The following is an 18,982-nucleotide window of genomic DNA, read 5'->3' on the forward strand; positions in this document are numbered from 1 at the left end:
TAAAGTCACGTAGAAGGGAAATAATAAAATAATAAAAAATGAAACATAATAAAATAAAAATATTAAATAAAATAACATGAATCCCTGCAGTCACGAAAGCTTTAAATCGAAAATAATTTTTACCGTTTGCGTTTGTACCTTATTTTAAAAATGTTATTTAATCATAATCCTCACTTTAGTTAAATATTTCAAATATCATGTTGTAATATACTGTACATTATGTGATGTGTTGCCATTGTTTTTCCTTCATTATGTATTTCTTTATATTTTTCTATGCGACCTGTTACGTGCGTTGCGTTTGACCCGGTAACCTCTAGATTTGTGGTCGGGACCATTATAATTCAATGGCACCACACCTACTACCGATATGCTAATGTGACCGCTCGTTCATTTGCAAGTCACGCGTGGCATTATGTTAATTTTCACCTTCCACTACGCCCACTATGTCAGCTCCAAGCAACATCCGGGTGCTCAGCCACGGGCGGACGCCCCCCCCCACAGCCCTTCCGGCATCAACCAATCACGTCGAGATCTGCTACCCCCCCCCCTGGCCCTGCCCACCGCGGTGACGTCACCGCGAGGAGGCGGAGTCTGACCGAGGTGGGGGGCGGGGCCGAACGGGTCAATGATGGCGGACGTGGAAATGATGGCGGGAACGGAGGCGAATAAACAGCGGTCGATGGACGAGTTGAGCAACCCCGACGGCTCTGGCGACGAGAGCGTACGTGTTTCACCTCGCCGCGGTGGCGTTCGCGGGCGCTTCCCTCGACCGTCGCTTGCGCCGAGAGAGGTTTTAAAGGACCACGCGAGGGGTTATTTAACACGCGCACCCACGCGGTCTCGAATTGCCTAGTGCGGATAGGCGACCCCGTTGTTTTCCGCGCTTCTGGTTGGCTCGCCGGGTCACGTGGTGGTGCCTCCGCGCGTCCGCGATTGGTGGAGCTGCTGGGGCTCCTACCGGTAGGGGTTTGTCCCATGTACGGAATGTAAACACACGGGGATCAATGGTCGCGTTCCGTTGACGAGTCAACTCTAATTGTTTGTGAGCATGAAGCTGTTGTTTTATTAACTGTTTCAATAAGGTGTGTAATGTGTGCAAACGTTACCGAAGTTATACGGAGTAATGTGTCCCGGTAGCCCATGGCACGCTAATTGCTATTAACATCGCTCGCGTGCAGTAGTGCATTGGATAGAGTGGCATTCCTTTACACATTTAATGGGTTATTTAAATAATTTTGAATCATTACGTACATTGAAATGGTTCCCAGCTTTACACGCCGCCAAACTTGTGAACTCTGTCGTTTACGCCGGTCTATACGCCGTTTAGTAAATGAATGGGGGAGCGGTGGTGCGGTGGTTAGCGCACTGCGTTACACTATAAACCCAGCCACTCGGGTTCGATTCCCTGCCTCGGCTATCGGCGAGTGGTATTTTAACCGCCCCCCCGTCCCCCCATACATAACCCACACTGACCAGTGTGGTGAAGTATGGTCAAGCAAGCCACGTAACCGACACGGCGTGGGGAAGCCACCGTTCAGCAAGACTAAGGGCTAAAATGTACTCACATGGTTGTACTAAGTACCGTATTCGTTATCCACGTCTTTGTTCCCATGTCTGCGCTCCCTTCCTTCACCTTCAACGCGCACTCACCAGAGTGGTGAAGTATGGTCGAATATACTCGTGGCCGGACTGATATGGGGGAGGCCCTCATTCAGAAGTGGATGTTACACTGGCGAAATCCCTACACAATACGTGTGGAATCTGTACTACCAATGTGAATCTTGCATATAAAATGTTAATGCTGTAAAATGTAATATTATGGGTCTTTAAATCTCTTGACTAAAAAAAAATACACATTTTCCACACGTAAATTCCATTGAACAATCAAAATTACGTTAACCACCGTTATTTATTTTTTACAAAGTGATACATATTTTAGCGACACTAGAGAGGTGATGATGATGATGGGCAGAGTTATAACGGTTGCTTCTTTACGCAGGAGAGCTACACTTGAGGCAGAATTTTTTGTTCAGAAGCTTCCTGTATTTAAATGTTTGGCCAACACCACTTACATTTTGTGTTTTAGATATGAGAGTAAACCAGTCAAAGCGGAGGAAACCCATACAAACAAGGAGTGAACATACACATTCCACGCAGATAGGTGCCCGAGTAGGAATCGATCCCAGGATCTACTTTGTGAGGCACAGCAGAGTAGGCACAAGTCTTACCTGTTTTACGTGACAGACCTGACCAATTGGCTCAAATGTATATATGTATTTTTTAAAATGTATATTTACGCGATCTAACCCGAAAAAACCCCGATGGACAAGTGCAGCGGTCCCTAACCTTTTTGGCACCAGGGACCGGTTTCGTGGAAGACAACGATTTTCACGGACCGGGCGGGGGGGGGTCATCATTGGGTATTTCCCCCTTTTCAAAGAAGCTCTCCAGCGACGTTTGTTTTTTACTCATTTTGGCTAGGGTCAGCTTGTGGGCTTGCCAAAACTATGACAAGTGCGCAGTGGGGGAAAGAGGCGCGGACGGAAGTGGTCAATAATAAAATGATGGGCGGGCCACGCGCGGACTCGCCGCGGCCCGGTTCCTAACAGGCCACGGACCGGCCCGGGGGTTGGGGACCCCTGGACAAGTGTTACCACTGAGCCACCCTGCCACCACCCTACAGGGCTTAGAACCCTTCGACTTCCCATTCACGCGTCGACCGTCAGAACGTCCGCTCGTGAGTCGACCGCTTTAACCGCAGCACTCCTCCCCCCCGCCTCCACTTGTCGCTGGGCGAACGAATGTCCACCTCCGCTCACCGGCAGCCTCATTGTTGCACTCGCAGGACGACGGCGTGAGCACGGGAAGCGGAGCGAACCCCGACCGGCCGGACACTCCGACCAACACGGCGTTTGCGCCCGGGCGCAAGAGCTGGTGCAAGGGCAAGTGGAGAGCGAAGAAGTGCAAGTTCGCCTTCAAGTGCGTCAACTCGCTCAAGGTGCGGAGACGCGTGCGGCCCGGGTCGCCACGAACGCACGCACGCGTGCGCTCGCTCGCTCAGACCGCACGACGGCAAATGGCGGCCGCCATTCGCCACTGGTGGACGCGCTTCAGGCAGCAGCAGCAGAAATCGCAGGGCAATTTTCTATCCCGATTATTTGAACTTGTAACGCGCCATGCAAAATGTTTGCTCGCTCACGAACAGAGAAAATTTGCTCTTGAGCAGCGGGGAACCATAGGACAAGCGGGAAAAGGCAGCCAGGCTGTGTGCCGGTGCCAAATTCCCCCCAAACGCTGTCATCCTCCATATATTAAGATGTTGGCTAAATAATGAGTGCCTCCTTTGTTTTATCTCTCGTGTACGGTTTTGTTACCTCAGCATTAATGTAACCTCTTAATTTTCATTGAAATAGTATAATTGTGTACTGACATTATTCTTACACAGAGCTGAACGCATGCGTCGTGAGCATCATAATCGGGATTACGAATGTAACTGTTTACGACAAGAGCTCCTTGATGATTATTTATTCAATAATTGCAATTCAATTCAACATTGGATAATTTTTTTGGTATAGTCTTGCTCACTGTTAACCATTATCTCGACCGCTATATTACGTACAATTATAAAATAGTGCCTTTGAATAAAGGCGCTATTTGAATAAGGCACTATTTAATTTAAATATATATAAGATAAGTGTAACATCGTTTGCATAAAACAGGCACATATTTACATAATCCTGACATGCATGATTTGAAGTATGTGTTGTGAACTTAAGAATATTTGTGAAATCTATTTGCATGCCATGAAAGAGTTATAGTCTTCTTTGCTAGTTCGCATACCTGTCCGTGCCTACCTTATTACAGACCAATTTCGAACTCACTGGTCACCCCGTGCCCTTATCAGTCTCAACGTTTATCCCATCACAAGGGACAAACAAACAAATATACAAAAAAAATTGTGCCCGTATTGAAACGGCTGTACGCTGTATGGACCTGAAAACTAATTTCCCTATACAAGAAACAGTATAGGTTGAGGGGTATGAATTCGGCACCTCACTAACTAGTGTAGTCAAAGATGATCACGCTCAAGATGGTATTTTAACATTAAAACTCTTCAATAATAATGAAAAATGCGAACAGCCACCAGCACACGGCCTCGCTCCGACTCACACCATGCATCTGCCTCGCCGTCCAAAACACGGCGGGAAGAAAACTGCTGCGCCCCTTTTAACATGACGACCAAATGCACGTGCAAATATCATCTTGTGTTTGCAGTCTGCCAGTGCGGCCCACTCAGGTTTCTCGTAAGCTCCTGCGGCCTTGTTTGTACTCGCAAAACGTACTGATGATAGACGGACTTTGACATGCCCCCTTGATGTTTTGTCTTCGTCGTCCATGTCACCCGCCACCTGCTGACCGTTGACCGTTGATTTTCATACGTCGGTGGCCGTGTGGTTATTGCCCGCCGGATGCGCACGTGAACTCTTAATGAAACCAGGTAAATTCGTAAAGTTGTGTGTTCTTTTGTGCACAGGAGGACCATGGGCAGCCTCTGTTTGGGGTTCAGTTCAACTGGCACAGCAAGGAAGGAGATCCTCTGGTGTTTGCTACTGTGGGGAGTAACAGGGTAGGTACCATGCTGTGCGTCACACCACCTTCGCCACGAGCAAACGGCACTAAACACATAACCGCTTTCAGCCTCGGTCGAAAAGCGTGAAAAAATATAGCATCACGGTACTTGTTGTATTGGTGACCGGGCTAAGACCACCTCGCTGGATACTGCACTTACATGGTGACTGTGTTCCTTCCAGAGATCAGGATTGTTCTGACGGTGTTTAACGTAGCCTGGCTCAATATTTAAATAGTCCCCCGGACAGTATTATCGTACATGTCATTTACTTTTTGTGAGTTCTTAAATATATGCAATTGTTATCAGCGATAAGTAACGGTGGCGAGAGGTTAACTACCTCGCCTGGTATACAGGAGGTCGTGGGTTCGATCCTGACCCTGAACGCCATGTATATATTTGGAGTTTGCATGTTCTCCCTGTGGTCGTGTGGATTTTTTCTGGATCGTCTTCGTCTGGTTTTTCCCTCCACATTTAGAAACACGCGTGTAGAGTATTTGGCTGCTATAAATTTCCACGTGACAAGCCACGTCGTCGAGCTATCATTTGTGGCCAGGTCACTTCTGAAAAAGAGCTACATAGCTCAGTGGGTCTTACTTGGTAAAATTAAAATAGTTTTATAGTTGTTTTTTAAGTTAACAAACATCTCTAAATGTCTGTGCTCTCCAGTTACGGGGTAAAAAGTTGGGCCATGTCCTTGCCCAATCCTGGGCCAGCGAGCTCAAACATTCAAAGAACGAGACAATGGACAACCCGGCTTCATCACGGGTGGCTGAAATCCCAAATTTGAACCTGGGATGCCAGTGGTACAGGCCCAGAGGCGCCTTCGTGTGTGATTTCTAAGCACTGCTCTGCTGTTATCCGAACAGTAAACACGTGTAATCCATTGATTATATTTAGGAACGTGTATACCCGTGTTGCCCGTGAACCAAACCAGCCGGAATGTGCCCGAACTTGTTCGCACAAGCTAAGTAGTGGACGAGCCCGGGTAGTGCCTGGATGGGTGGCCACCATGCACGCCAGGTTGTCATAGGCGCTGCTACCCGGTGGACAGCAAACCCTTTCGTTGTACTCAATTCCTGTGCGCTGCCTCTCTACACCACCCCGCACCTTTGCCGACCGACACTCACCGGCGGTGGTGAGGTATGGCGAGATAACCCGGATGGTGTGGGGAGTTACTCTTGTACGTGCGTTTGTATGTATGTATGTATGCGTGCGTACATTTGCATCTTTGTAATCCCCCCCCCCACCCCTCTCTGTTCCAGGTCACGCTGTACGAATGCCACTCACAGGGTGAGGTGAGGCTCATGCAGTCGTACGTTGACGTAGAGGTGAGTGGTGGACCCGGCTGCCTGACTTTAATCTTTGCGCGGGCGCCTTCACTGCTGCTGAAATGCCACTGCCAATGTCGTCATCATCGTCGTCGTCATCGCGCACGCATCGTCTCCATCGATGATTGTGATCGTGATTGGCAGTCATTTCCGCCGTTATCAGTCCATCGTCGTTATTGTCGTCATCATGGTAATGACATCAGTTGTCACTTTTTGATAATAACACCAGGGTTGAGCGATGGCGCGTTGAATACTGCACCGCACTACGTATCTGGTGACACGAGTTCAATTCCTCGCCACAGCGAACATCAGTTGCAAGTCCATTGTATAGAGTTATGGTTGTTTATAAAATTCCCCAGCCTTCGTTCTTTTCACCTCCTGTAAACCCTCTCTTTCCCATGTAATGTGCATGTTACAATATCAGCCTTTTTGGCATTCATAATTTGAGTTAATATCTATATTGTAATTGACCCCCACTTCTGGCAAAACTGATATTATTATACACCCACACGTGTGTGTTCACATATGTGTGTTCCACTGATTGGGGGAGTGTTGGCGCAGCATTTAACGCACTGCGCTCCAAACCAATTCACCCGAGTTAGATACCCGCTCGTGATCAATAGCAGTGCCGAATATTTGAACCTGTCCTGGGCCTCCCCAAAGGTCGACTGAGATGAAAGAAAACGAGTACCCGGTGCGGTGTATAAAACACCACCGCTGCGGGAGACAAAGGCAGCCAGGCGTGGTGTTGGCCACCCAGCCCCCTCGTGTGCAACGCCTGCGTTCCTAGGTGCTGCTCGCTACAGCAATTGTTAGCGAGCAGCTACAAAGTGTCCTTCGCACCTCATTGCCTCCCTAGTGACGACGTCACATTTATCCCTCTATTTAGAGCGAAACAGGAGGAGTTCTCCACAAATGTGACTGTCGCCTGATGATGCTAATTGTAATTACTGGCAAAACGTCATGCTCAAATTGTAAATGTAGTGGGTTTACTCTCCAACCCATCGGTGCGCTGTACTCGCACGTTTTGTTTACGTGACAAACCTTACTAATTGGCTGTGTCTGTTGGTGGCGGGTTTAACGGCACAATTATATTTACGCGATCCAACCCAAAAAAAACCTCTATTCTGGATAACGGTTCTTTCCCCGACGATCCGTTAAAGGCTGCACGGGCAATCTTTGTTTTTGCGTCAGTGCCATTGCACCCGCGCGTTTGGCTTCGCGTTCGTCTGCCCGCGCGCCGCGCACTCGTAACCGACACCGAGGGCGCACGCGCCGTCGTTTGCCCTGTCGCAGGCGGACGAGAACTTCTACACGTGCGCGTGGACGTACGACCGCAACACGAGCCACCCCCTGCTGGGCATCGCCGGATCTCGCGGCATCATCCGCATCATCAACCCCATCACCATGCAGTGCGTGAAGGTGAGCGTATAGCGAGCCCCCCCCCGCCACCGCGTGGAGTTTTGAGTCTCACGCCGATTTTGTTGGGCCACGTGAGAAGTCGTTTGCAAGGGCGATGTTTGCCGGGTCGTGAAAACGATGAACGCTAAACGGATAAAAGCACGGCAGTGAAGCACGATAGAAATCGGAGCAACCAAACAAGCGTGTCACATGAGAAATTGAAAATGTTGAGCAAACGTAAGTCGGTGTTAAATAGTAAATTTGCTCTTGCGCAAGTTGACTCGGGCAGATTATTTGTATTTTGATCGTTGCACATTTAAGTTTACTATTGTACTAATGTGTAAAAAAACCCGACTATATGATATGAAATGCGATTGAAAATTAACTCTCAAAAAAAGTGACGGCTCCGCATCAGAATTCCAGGTGTTTTGTGCCATCACCGGTGACTGTGTGCGCGCCACCGTTTCATTGTCGTGGGGAGCGGTGGGAGCAATGGTTAGGGCACTGCACTAAGAACAGCAGCGGCAGCGATATTTGAACTGGATCTGGGCCTCCCTAAGGTCGATTCAGCCTAATATGATGAACCAGTGAAATGTGTAAACATCAGTACTTGGGAGACAAAGGCGGCTGGGCAGTGGTGCTGACCACCCACCCCCTCATATGCCGTGCCGGCCTTCATAGGTGCTACTCACTAACTAACGGCACTTGCCGCGACAGTCAGTAGGGGGGATCTTTGTGGGCGGTACTGGCTGCACAGTGGTTAGCACACTGCGCTGTGGACCAGACGACTTCATTGATTGATTCCTGGCCACGGCCAACAACGAACGATGTTGAAACCGGTCCTGAGCTTCGCCTAGGTCAACCTAGCCTCAAATGAGTACCTGGTGCGGTGTGTAAATCTCAATACTGGGGAGATGAAGGTGGCTGGGCACTGTGCTGGCTCACACGACCCTCTCGTGCACTGTGCCAACCTTAAAAGGATCCACGCTAACAGAACGTGTCCTCATGGTGTGTCATCGGTAACAAATGCTCAATGTTTGACTGTATATTGTGTCTCGTTACTTTTCGTCGCGTATTTGTGCATCATGTTGCGTGTTTTGCGCGTGTCCGCACGGTTGCGACCTGACGCCTCGCTTGCCCGTTTGTAACCGGCCGATGTAATAACCGACGCTCAATAATCCCCCAGCACTACGTGGGCCACGGGAACGCAATCAACGAATTGAAATTCCACCCCAGGGACCCCAACTTGCTCCTCTCGGTCAGCAAAGGTGAGCAAACGGAGGCGGTGGCCCAATCCCAGCGGCTGGTGGCGGAAAAACTTTCCATCGCTCGTCTTTGGGGTCTGACCCGGCTGACTCTTTTTCTCCGCTCGCATCATTTTCGCCGTCATGGGAGACGCTTGGCTCTTCTTTCTCAACAATCCGCGTGCGGCTCTGAAGAAATTCGTTTCTTGCCTCTGGAGATCTGCTTTTTCGTGCGTTTGCTGGTTGCCTATGTACAGTGCGAAAGAAGTTCAACATGCAGTCCATACATATGAAGGGAGAGGGGGAGGGCTCCTCAATATTTTTAAACTCCACGGCGCGCACACTTCCAAGCCAGCGCACGGTCCATGCCGCACGCCGTTTGCCCAGCTGCGGCGCACGTGCGACCGAGGAAGTCGAGAGGTCCGGCGGTGGGAGCTGACGGCCGACCGCTTACCCTGCCGCGCCAGGGCCACCCAATGGAGAGGGGAGGGGGCGGGGGGGGGCGTGGTAGGATGGGGGGTGGGATCGACCGCTGGCCGTCACGGAGGAGGGGGGAGTTTGTTTGCCCTCGTGAACAGTGTGGGGGTTCTCTCCTATACTTCCCAAAACACGGCGGCACGTCAGGGAGTTGGGGGTGGGGGGGTTGCGATACGGTGCTGTTCCTCGAGGTTGGCTGCCCGACTCGCTCAGTGGGTTCGTGATGGCCATAGCAAATGCTGCTGCATATTACCAATAGCAGTAGCAGCTGCGTTATTAACGGAGCAGTTGCAACGTTACTTTCGATAGCAGCAGCGGTAGCAGCAGTGTTATCGTGAGTAGAACTACTTGTTATTCCTAGCAGCAGCATAGCCACAACTCCACAAGCAATGTGTCTGAGCGTAAGGATCGGTTTTCATAGATTAATTTCTACATGCCTCTGATTAAAGGTCTACAAAGCGAGTAGCATCAGTATTACTAACAACGGTAGCGGTAACAGTATTTTTTATCAGAGGCAATAACACGGATTATCAGTGAACGACAGTCGGAGCATCGTCGGTGTTGTCCCGTAAGTGGGTATCGGTGGCGGCAGCAGCAGCCTTGGTCGGCGGAGCACTGACGCGTTGGGCTTTGTGGATGCCGACAGACCACGCGCTACGGCTGTGGAACATTCAGACGGACACGATGGTGGCCGTGTTCGGCGGCGTGGAAGGACATCGCGACGAAGTCCTCAGCGCCGTGAGTTGTCGCCCTTCCTCCCACTGCGCGTGGCCCCTCCCAAACCCCGCTCGTGTCTCCCCCCCCCCCCCCCATGAGTTCACGCGCCAACGTCATGGTTCCCCCCCTTCATCGCCACGCACATTCGTAGTCCGCCTGGAGGAGTGGCACACGCTCGCTTGCTCACTTGCTCGCTCCTTGTTCATTCGCTCGCTCATCCTTTCACTCGCACGCTCGTAGGTTCACACCCCGACTCAACGAGCCACTCACCAAGTCGCTCGCTCACCCGCCCGCGAACCTCTGTAACGAGCGGCAAATGCGCGACCGCGAGGACGTATCCGCCGCTCCCCAAAAGCGGGACGCGCGAGCGCGAGCGTTTGTTTCCACAATGCCTGCTGCGTCCGTCTATCTTCTGCGTGCCAGGACTTTGACCTCTACGGAGACAAAATCATGTCATGTGGCATGGACCATTCTCTGAAGCTGTGGCGCCTGGATTCGGAGAGGATGCAGAGGGCGATACGCGGCTCCTATGAATACAACCCCAACAAGACCAACAGGCGAGAGCGGGGAGCGGGCCATCGCGGGGCACGTAGCGGAGTTGGTCGGTACCACGCGGTGGTGGCAATTGCTCTCGGTGTTCACCATGGCCCCTTGTCCCACCGCGGGCAGTGTCCAAACGTGGGCGGGAACCTTGGCGTATATGCCACCGTCTGTTTTTAACGGGCACTCCTTCATATTTCCATACTCCTTAGAATACCCTCGCGGAAACTTTCTCACCAGAAAGCTACCACTGTGCCCTTGCTATCGCACATGATTGTGGTCGAGAGATAAAATGCTTCGAGGAAATCATTGTCAGGATTTGCCACCCTGGGTGGTACCGATAAAGCAGTGTTTGGGTCCCGTGGCTCAATTCTGTTATGGCTGGCAATGGCGCCACGGTTAGCACAGAGGTCGCCGGATCGATTCTGCATCTCCATGCGGAAATTTAAAACTGTGGTGAAAGTTTCTTACCCCCCCTCCTTCCCCTTCCCTCCTTCCCCCCCCCTCCTTCCCCCCCCTCCTTCCCCCCCCCTCCTTCCCCCCCCCTCCTTCCCCCCCCCTCCTTCCCCCCCCCTCCTTCCCCCCCCCTCCTTCCCCCCCCTCCTTCCCCCCCCCTCCTTCCCCCCCCTCCTTCCCCCCCCTCCTTCCCCCCCCCTTCCTTCCCCCCCCCCCTCCTTCCCCCCCCTCCTTCCCCCCCCCTCCTTCCCCCCCCCTCCTTCCCCCCCCCTCCTTCCCCCCCCCCCCTCCTTCCCCCCCCCTCCTTCCCCCCCCCGCCTTCCCCCCCCCTCCTTCCCCCCCCCTCCTCCCCCCCCCTCCTCCCCCCCCCCTCCGCCCCCCCCCCTCCGTCCCCCCCCCTCCTTCGCCCCCCCCCTCCTTCCCCCCCCCTCCTTCCCCCCCCCCTCCTTCCCCCCCCCCTCCTTCCCCCCCCCCCTCCTTCCCCCCCCCTGCCTTCCCCCCCCTCCTTCCCCCCCCCCTCCTTCCCCCCCCCCTCCTTCCCCCCCCCTCCTTCCCCCCCCCCTCCTTCCCCCCCCCCATCCTTCCCCCCCCCTCCTTCCCCCCCCCTCCTTCCCCCCCTCCTTCCCCCCCTCCTCCCCCCCCCCTTCCCCCCCCTCCTTCCCCCCCCCTCCGTCCCCCCCCTCCTTCCCCCCCCCTCCGTCCCCCCCCTCCGTCCCCCCCCCTCCTCCCCCCCCCTCCTTCCCCCCCCCCTCCCCCACCGACCATCTTTGTTCACCCAGCAGTTTAAGTAGACCAAAGTCTGTCGGCAGGTTGTGTGTGGTGGGGTAAAGTATGGGTACTCCCACCTCTGCCAAGATGCCTAGCTAGCTTGGACAAGTAGGCCAAATACTGTCGACAAGTGGGGAGCTTTGTTGAGCTTTTTTAACGCGCAGTTGAGTTTTTCTTCTTCTCACAATCATTATCATCATCAATCTTGTTATTCCACGTGTTTGCGTTGGCAGGCCATTCCCGTCGCAGAAGGTTCACTACCCCGACTTCTCCACGCGAGACATCCACCGCAACTACGTGGACTGCGTGCGCTGGCTGGGTGACCTCATCCTCTCCAAGGTGCCAAGGGGGGGGGGGGGGCTCTCTTTTAGCTTCCGCACGAGTGGAGGCCTCTCCTCTGGCAGGGGCACGAACGAGCAATTGCAGGGCTGCACCTTTACCAAATTTTTGTTGTTGTCCATGAAGTGGCTCCACTTAGGAAGCCGCTTAGGTGGTTGTGTGTCAGCCTACGCTCCCACCCGTCTGTGCTTGTGTGCGTGCGTGTGTATTGCGCTGCTCTACAAACCCGGCGACCCGAGTTCGATTCCCGCTCACGGTCAACACGAGTGACCATTATCTGAACCAGTCCTGTGCACGTGCGTGTGTGTTTCTCTCAGTCGTGCGAGAACGCCATCGTGTGCTGGAAGCCGGGCAAGATGGAGGAGGACGTGGACAAGATTCGCGTCAACGACTCCAACGTCACCATCCTGGGGCGCTTCGACTACACGCAGTGCGACATCTGGTACATGCGCTTCGCCATGGACTTCTGGCAGAAGGTGAGAACCACGTCTTGGCCCGTAACCCTCCCATTTCTCTGCAGACTTGAAGAATTTGCCAACCAATATTTATATATACGTGAATAAAAGATTTCCTAATTCCGGGCGCGGATGTTGCTTTTCACCGCGGGCGTGCGACAAGCGAAGGGAATATTCACAGCGAGTTGAGTGTGCTCCTGCTTCCAACGTGAGCATTGGGTTGTCGCTGCTCACCTGCGTACAGTCGGGATGAGTCCATCCACAGGGCTGACATCGCTTTTGTGCGGTTTCCAGAATATGCGGCCAAATCCACCTCTAACCACATTTTGCTCTCTTGTACGGTTTGAATTCATTCGACATGAGGTGGCTATGCGGTCGGATGTGGGACAGCATTGTGTACTGTGTGTGTACTGTGCGTGTGTGTGTACTGTGTGTGTGTGTACTGTGTGTGTGTGTACTGTGTGTGTGTGTGTGTACTGTGTGTGTGTACTGTGTGTGTGTACTGTGTGTGTGTGTGTACTGTGTGTGTGTGTGTGTACCGGCCTGTTTTTGATCAGAGCGCAAACTTCCGCAGAAAGCAAAGGGACCCATGCCCCCCCACCTCAGTCAGGATTTTAACTCGAAGCATCCCGGGTCTCCTAATCCCCCCACCTCCCCCCCCCCCCCCCCAATGGAATATTCAAGAAGAGGCAAAACAAACCCAAAGACTTGCTGATGTAAAAGTTTAGTAACTTCCACGTATCGGCTATGACTGGGCTTGTGGTGAATCTGACAAGGCGCACTCAATCTAGGCCGAGTCATCGGGTGAGTGATGCTTGTTGTCGCCACACGGACTGGCTGATGTCCACCTCACACCCTCTGCCCCCCCCCCGTGCAGATGCTGGCACTCGGCAATCAGGTGGGCAAGCTCTTTGTGTGGGACCTGGAGGTAGAAGACCCTCACAAGGCGAAGTAAGAATCTAAATATTTTTTTTATCACAGTCACAATCTTCGCTATGCCGAGTACTGTGCTTGATGACCGTAAATGATGATGAATTGATGGAATGAATGGGGAATGAGCGAGAGCCATACAATGGGCATATGAAGAGGGGACAGGAGCGGTGGCGGTTGTGAGGGGGGGGAAGTTTAAGGGGGGTCGTGGGATGAGCTCGGCAACAATCGGTGAGTTTTGAGTGCGGAGCGGAAACCAGTGAGCGATGGTGGCCGTTTAATGTGGAGGGGGGAGGGCAAGTTTGAGTGAAGGGGGGCAAGAAGTGTGGGCTGGCGGCGTAACGGCGTCGTGAGACAAACCCGTTCGGAGCGCCTGCGGCGCAGCGCACGGCCCCCTTCCTTTGAGGCAACGGCTCCCCGGAAGCGGATCCCACAGAGATCTTGAGCTGCGAGATCCCGTCATGTGATCTCTGGTCACGCAGCAGCGGAGGGCAGCGTTTTCCGCACCTGCTCTTGCACGCCTGTTGCGTGACCGTCAAAGCAATGTTTGGTTTTCACAGCTGGGATTTAAGCAACCGAAGTGAAGAAGCAACCTTCAGGCGGTGTCGGTGTTTTCCGTGCAGTCTTTGGTGACCTTGCCGAGACCATTGCCCCGCCGCTTTGAGGATGTGGCTTCGGGGGCGCCGCGGTGGCTAGGAGACGTTAACTCCCTCGCCTGATTGACCCTGGCGCCTGCCGTGTGTTTGAAGTTTGCTTGTTCTCCCTGTGGTGGCGTGCAGTCTCCTCCGGGGCCTCCGGTTTTCCCCTCTGCATTTAGAATCGACGTGTCACGCGTTGAGAACATTTGGCTGCTATAAATGTCCACGTGATGATCAGCCGCCACTTCGTTGCGCTATCATTTGTGGCAGCCAGCCAGGTCGTCTGTGAAAGAGAGCCACGTAGCGGCTCAGTTGGGCCTCTTACCTGGTGAAATAAAATAAATAGTTTCGTAAAGTTCATCCACAAGCAGCTGGGAAATCCTGGCTGCCAACCCAAGAGGTCAGCAGAGAGCTCCATGACCGAGCGCTCTACTGACCCCTCGCTCGGAGGTCAGGCCACTGAGCTGGCACCACTGAGATCTTGGGATGAGTGCTCTGATCTCTGAGCCACCTGACCACCTTCCTCAACAACAATAATAATAATTATTATTTCAACTTGTAACGCAAAGTGTTCGCTCGCTCTCGAAGGTGGAGAACGACTTGAGAGCGGCGACGAACCACAGACAAGCGGGGAAGGCGGTCGGGCGATGAGTCGGCACCTACAGTTGCCCAGCCTCTGCCGTCCTCTGTGTATCCAGATGCTTTCAGCCAGTTGGTGTTTATACACGTGGGAGGAAACCCATGCATGCGAGGGGGCCAGCACTACCCCGTACAGATGGAACGGATGGAGATCAGTCTGCACTTTTCTGAACCCGCATTCTCCTAGCAAGCCAGGGCATGCCACCTCCTGGGTGCCGCCGGGGAAGGGAGTTCCACAATAACCGTGCGGTCCGCCAAGCCCTCGCTGCCGCCTCCACGGCTGCCGCCGCCGTGCAGACGAACTTGTCGTAACCCCGTGCGCGCCACCCTCCCCCGTGCGCGCCCGCCAGGTGCTCCACGCTGGCTCACCCCAAGTGCATCTCGGCAATACGGCAGACGAGTTTCAGCCGAGACAGCTCCGTGCTGATCGCGGTGTGCGACGACGCCTCCATCTGGCGCTGGGACCGTCTACGGTGAAAGCCGCACGCCGGACGCCGTGACACCGCCCCACACCCTCGTTCTCCTTTCCCCAAACTGCACCCCTCGGCCCCCCCCCCCGAGTTCCCCCCCCCCCCCCGAGTTCCCCTGCCCCCCTCCGAGTTCCCCCCCCCCCTTGCCCCCCCTGAGTACAAATCGTGCCACGCCGCCTTAACGGAAGACGCAATCCATTAAACAATATAAACGTGCACGTGTACCCTGGTCGGGGTGGTGCATTAACACCTCGCTCCGAGAGCCAATCGCCTCACCGCCCTGCTCTGTGGCGTTGCCAAAAGACGCCGCTCACGCACCGCGCGCCTCTCTTGTAAAAAATAGCCGGGCAACCGCCTAAACGGGATTGTCCCGTGCACCGAATAAAATTAACTTAAACTCGTCGGAACGTCGCCAGGCCAATGCGCGCATCTCCTTCACGAATGGAGAGTTAAAGACACAAGCGACAGGAGTGTGACCGGCCATGCAACCCAAACTAAAGGACCGTTACAGTAAACCCACTGTAGTGCACTCCGTCAACGGAGAAGGAAGAGCAAAATGACAACGCTGTCTCTCTCATCTGATGAAGCCCTCTCGGGGTGGCCTGCAGGCCTTGACATTGGCTTTCGAGCTCCTGAACATAGTGCTGCCATCACGCACGCAAGAATAGATGGAATGTCGAAAAACGATTTAGCTCATTGCAAGTGAGAGGGAAAGCGAGCAACGTTAACTGAATTGCTGTTGAACGTCACAACGCGCGTTCATAAACAAACGCGTCACCGAAATGACGTCACTTCAGTGACCTCATCTCCTGTGATGTCATACTTTTTGGAATCCTTCTCTAAATGTTGTGTCTGGGCCCGATTTTCAGATGAATTTTGATTATTCGGATAAATCGGGAACATCCCCACCATCCGCCTACCCACCGACCAACGTACCCACCAAACAACCTATCCAATGACTTACCCCGTGTATCTCTCCTCCCCCGTTCACCGCCGCGGCAATCTGCCACACGCTGCCCCAACCCGGCTCTGTGCCTCGAGATAACTTGCAGAGTCAAATGTTGCCAGAGCGGTTACTCCCTAATGTTCCGACTTCTTACATTTACCAACCTCGCCAAGTATTTCTGATTGTCATCGTACCATTTTCTTTTTTATATTCCGGTTTAATTTATGATTTTTTTTATTTGCCTTGAAGCCAAATATTGCCTTAAAGGAAGAGCAACAAATACGCTGTCGGTCTTGTCGAGCGTTAATCGGTGTTTTCATTTCGCTGACAGCTTAACGTCCTTGTAATTATTACTAGAAACTGGGAGCATCTCCGACGTTAATAACGATGGGGGTTTTTTTTACACAATACTAGGTAATCGACTTTGTATGCATGTAAAATAATTTTTGTCACTCCACTGCTGGATGAAGGCCTCCCACACGCCGCGCGGGTCGTGAGGGTTATTTGACCGTCACGCCGGCCGGTGCGGGTTGGTGATGCCGGGGACCATAGCCCGCTGGAGCGGAGTGCAGTACAACAGTGGATGTTTCTGCACGGCCCTCCGCTGACGGTGTAGCTCCGTAGCAGCCGACAACACCTTGTTTTGCACACGGCCGCTTTGCATACAACTGGTGTGCAGGCTCCGGCTTGCTTAGCTTTCAAGGTTCCGTGCAAGCGACGCCCGCGGTTAGCGATTGGTGCGATTCCGCGAATCCGGAGTGGAACGCCGAGCGCAGGAACGGGCCTCTCTTGAAAGCGTGGAATCTGCTTCCTGCCGTTTGTAAAAAATGGAAATAAGCCGATTGGCTTTTTCTTTTCACATTAATGGCCATCGACCGGCCAATATTGCAGGGAGTGATGAACGAAATCCCTGTTCCTCCAACCATTACCACAAACCTTTCCCAGCCGGTTTAGTAATTTTTCAGTCTCGGTCTTGGAGATAACTCGTGTTGCGAAACTGTATAAATATTCCTCACTTTCAAGGCTGCAACGGGTTTTTATGAACATGTTTTAAAATTCTTGACGATGCAAAGTTGTGCGTGTGTACGCGTGCGTTCGTGTGGGGAGGGGTAGCGTAGTGGTGAGCGCGCTGCAATACGAACCTGGCGCCCGAGTTCGATTCCCGGTCACGACCAACACCATTGACAATTATCTGAACCGGTCCTGGGCCTCCCCTAAGTCGACTCAGCCTCAAATGAGTAGCTAGTGCAGTGTGTATACATTGCCACTAGGGAGACAAAGGCGGCCGGGCGTGGTGCTGGCCACCCACCCCCTCGTGTGCCGTGCCGGCCTTCATAGGTGCTCGCTTACAGCACTCGCCCCAACAGTCTAAAAGGCTATCTGGGGATCTTTGTCTTTGTGTGGTGCTTTAACGCGGCTTAGAAAGGCTGGCTTATGAAGAATGTTTTGATATCTGTCTGGCTGTCGTAACGATTGTTTTTAAGTGAATGATGGAAGAAAGGACTTTGTGTGTGTGTATATGGTCGTTTTCCATATAATACATTTTCCCAAAAAAATCCAAACATTTCTACAGCTCACACCTCATAACGAATTTCGACTCGAGACTTTGATGCCCGTTTACACGTCAGAGACAGTCAAAACAATAACAAACTTTAAAATTGTTAACCACAAAGCAGACTTTCCTAGTGTTTTGGGCCATCCATGACAGCCCACGAGGTTTTTTTTCATCAAAGTTCTTTGCGTATATTTGAGTGTCCTTAATTTCACAAAAGGTTGTTTTTTTTAATCGTACATTGTAAATACGTCACGTCATGGAAGTTGAAACTAGCTGTCGTTTGAAATCTCAGTGTAATCGTTAATGCAGGGCCACTATTGTTATGCATCAAAGCGGTCTTTCTCAAGTGGAAATATTTGTAATTCGGAGATGCTAGCGATTGCCTCAAACAAAAAAAAGAGATGTGTTCATGAAAATGTTTGAAGTTGAGTTGAAAACATTGGAGATGGTTAGGATTTATCAGAACAAGTTAAGCTGTTGTTTGTAATGTGTTTTTCATAAGTATCGATGTTATTTTGTACAGAAAAATAAAGCCATGCTGTGGTTATATTTTGCCTCGAGCGATTTTTATATTGTCAGCGTTGGTATAAATTCCACATTCCCATGGCGGTGCCTGACTGGAGAATACAACGAGCCAAGGAGAGCGGCCATCGCTCATCATAATCATCAGCCATGGTCAATCCACTGCTGGATGAGGAGGGCCTCCCCAATCTGCTGCCGTATCTCACGGGCTTGCCGTGTAACAATCCGCCTGACACCATCCTGGTCTACCGAGTTCCCACCCGATATCCACTGGCTCACCCACTCGCTCACTCACTCGCTCACCCACTTGCTCAACCAGTCGCTCACCCAGTCGCTCGCCCACTCGCTCAACCACTCGCTCGACCACTCGCTCACCCAGTCGCTCACCCACTCGCTCACCCAGGGTCACTCTTGCACATCCTGGCCTCTCACCTCGTTACTCAACATCGCTCCGTGCGCTTCACCGTGACGCAGAATGCCTCGGAGCTCTCGGCATCGGACCGTGGGCGACCCCGGGGAGGTGCCGGTGGAGGTCGTAGTGGGGGTCGAGTGCGAGGAGTGAAGCACCCAGGCCCACCGAGCTGAACCCGTGGCTGCTCTGGGCGTGTGAGTAACGCGTGCGGGTAACGCGTGCACGCAACACGGCGTGTCAGGAGGCGGGGGTGGAGAGGGGTGGCCACCACCCGACTGGCCGCTGCATCTTTGTGTCGAGGGGGCCACTGGGACACGCAGGGGCTGCGTGGGTGGGAGCCGTGGCGCAAGTGGTTAGCGCGCTGTGCACGAACCTCCAGCGAATGCGAGTTGCTAGTTCGATTTCCGCTCACGGCTAACGCCAGTGACGATTGTCTGAACCGGTTTACGCCCTTTCCCCCCCCCTGGGTCGACACGGACTTGCATGGCGCGTTGTGTAAACATCGCCACTGGGGG

General features: G+C 52.8%; 1 protein-coding gene across 1 annotated transcript; it reads left to right on the forward strand.

The window, feature by feature from the left end:
* Positions 1-596: 596 nt before the first annotated feature.
* Positions 597-15,124, forward strand: EED (embryonic ectoderm development). Its single transcript, XM_061569149.1, has 12 exons — positions 597-721; positions 2,846-2,998; positions 4,535-4,627; positions 5,893-5,958; positions 7,255-7,380; positions 8,546-8,627; positions 9,727-9,818; positions 10,221-10,354; positions 11,795-11,900; positions 12,218-12,376; positions 13,233-13,306; positions 14,913-15,124. Exons 1-12 carry the CDS (start codon positions 626-628, stop codon positions 15,037-15,039), a joined length of 1,308 nt encoding a protein of 435 aa, XP_061425133.1. The 5' UTR covers positions 597-625; the 3' UTR covers positions 15,040-15,124.
* Positions 15,125-18,982: the final 3,858 nt, after the last annotated feature.

Source organism: Lethenteron reissneri, chromosome 5 (genome assembly GCF_015708825.2).
Source record: "Lethenteron reissneri isolate LAM-NWPU_2019-01 chromosome 5, ASM1570882v1, whole genome shotgun sequence".
NCBI lineage: Eukaryota > Metazoa > Chordata > Hyperoartia > Petromyzontiformes > Petromyzontidae > Lethenteron > Lethenteron reissneri.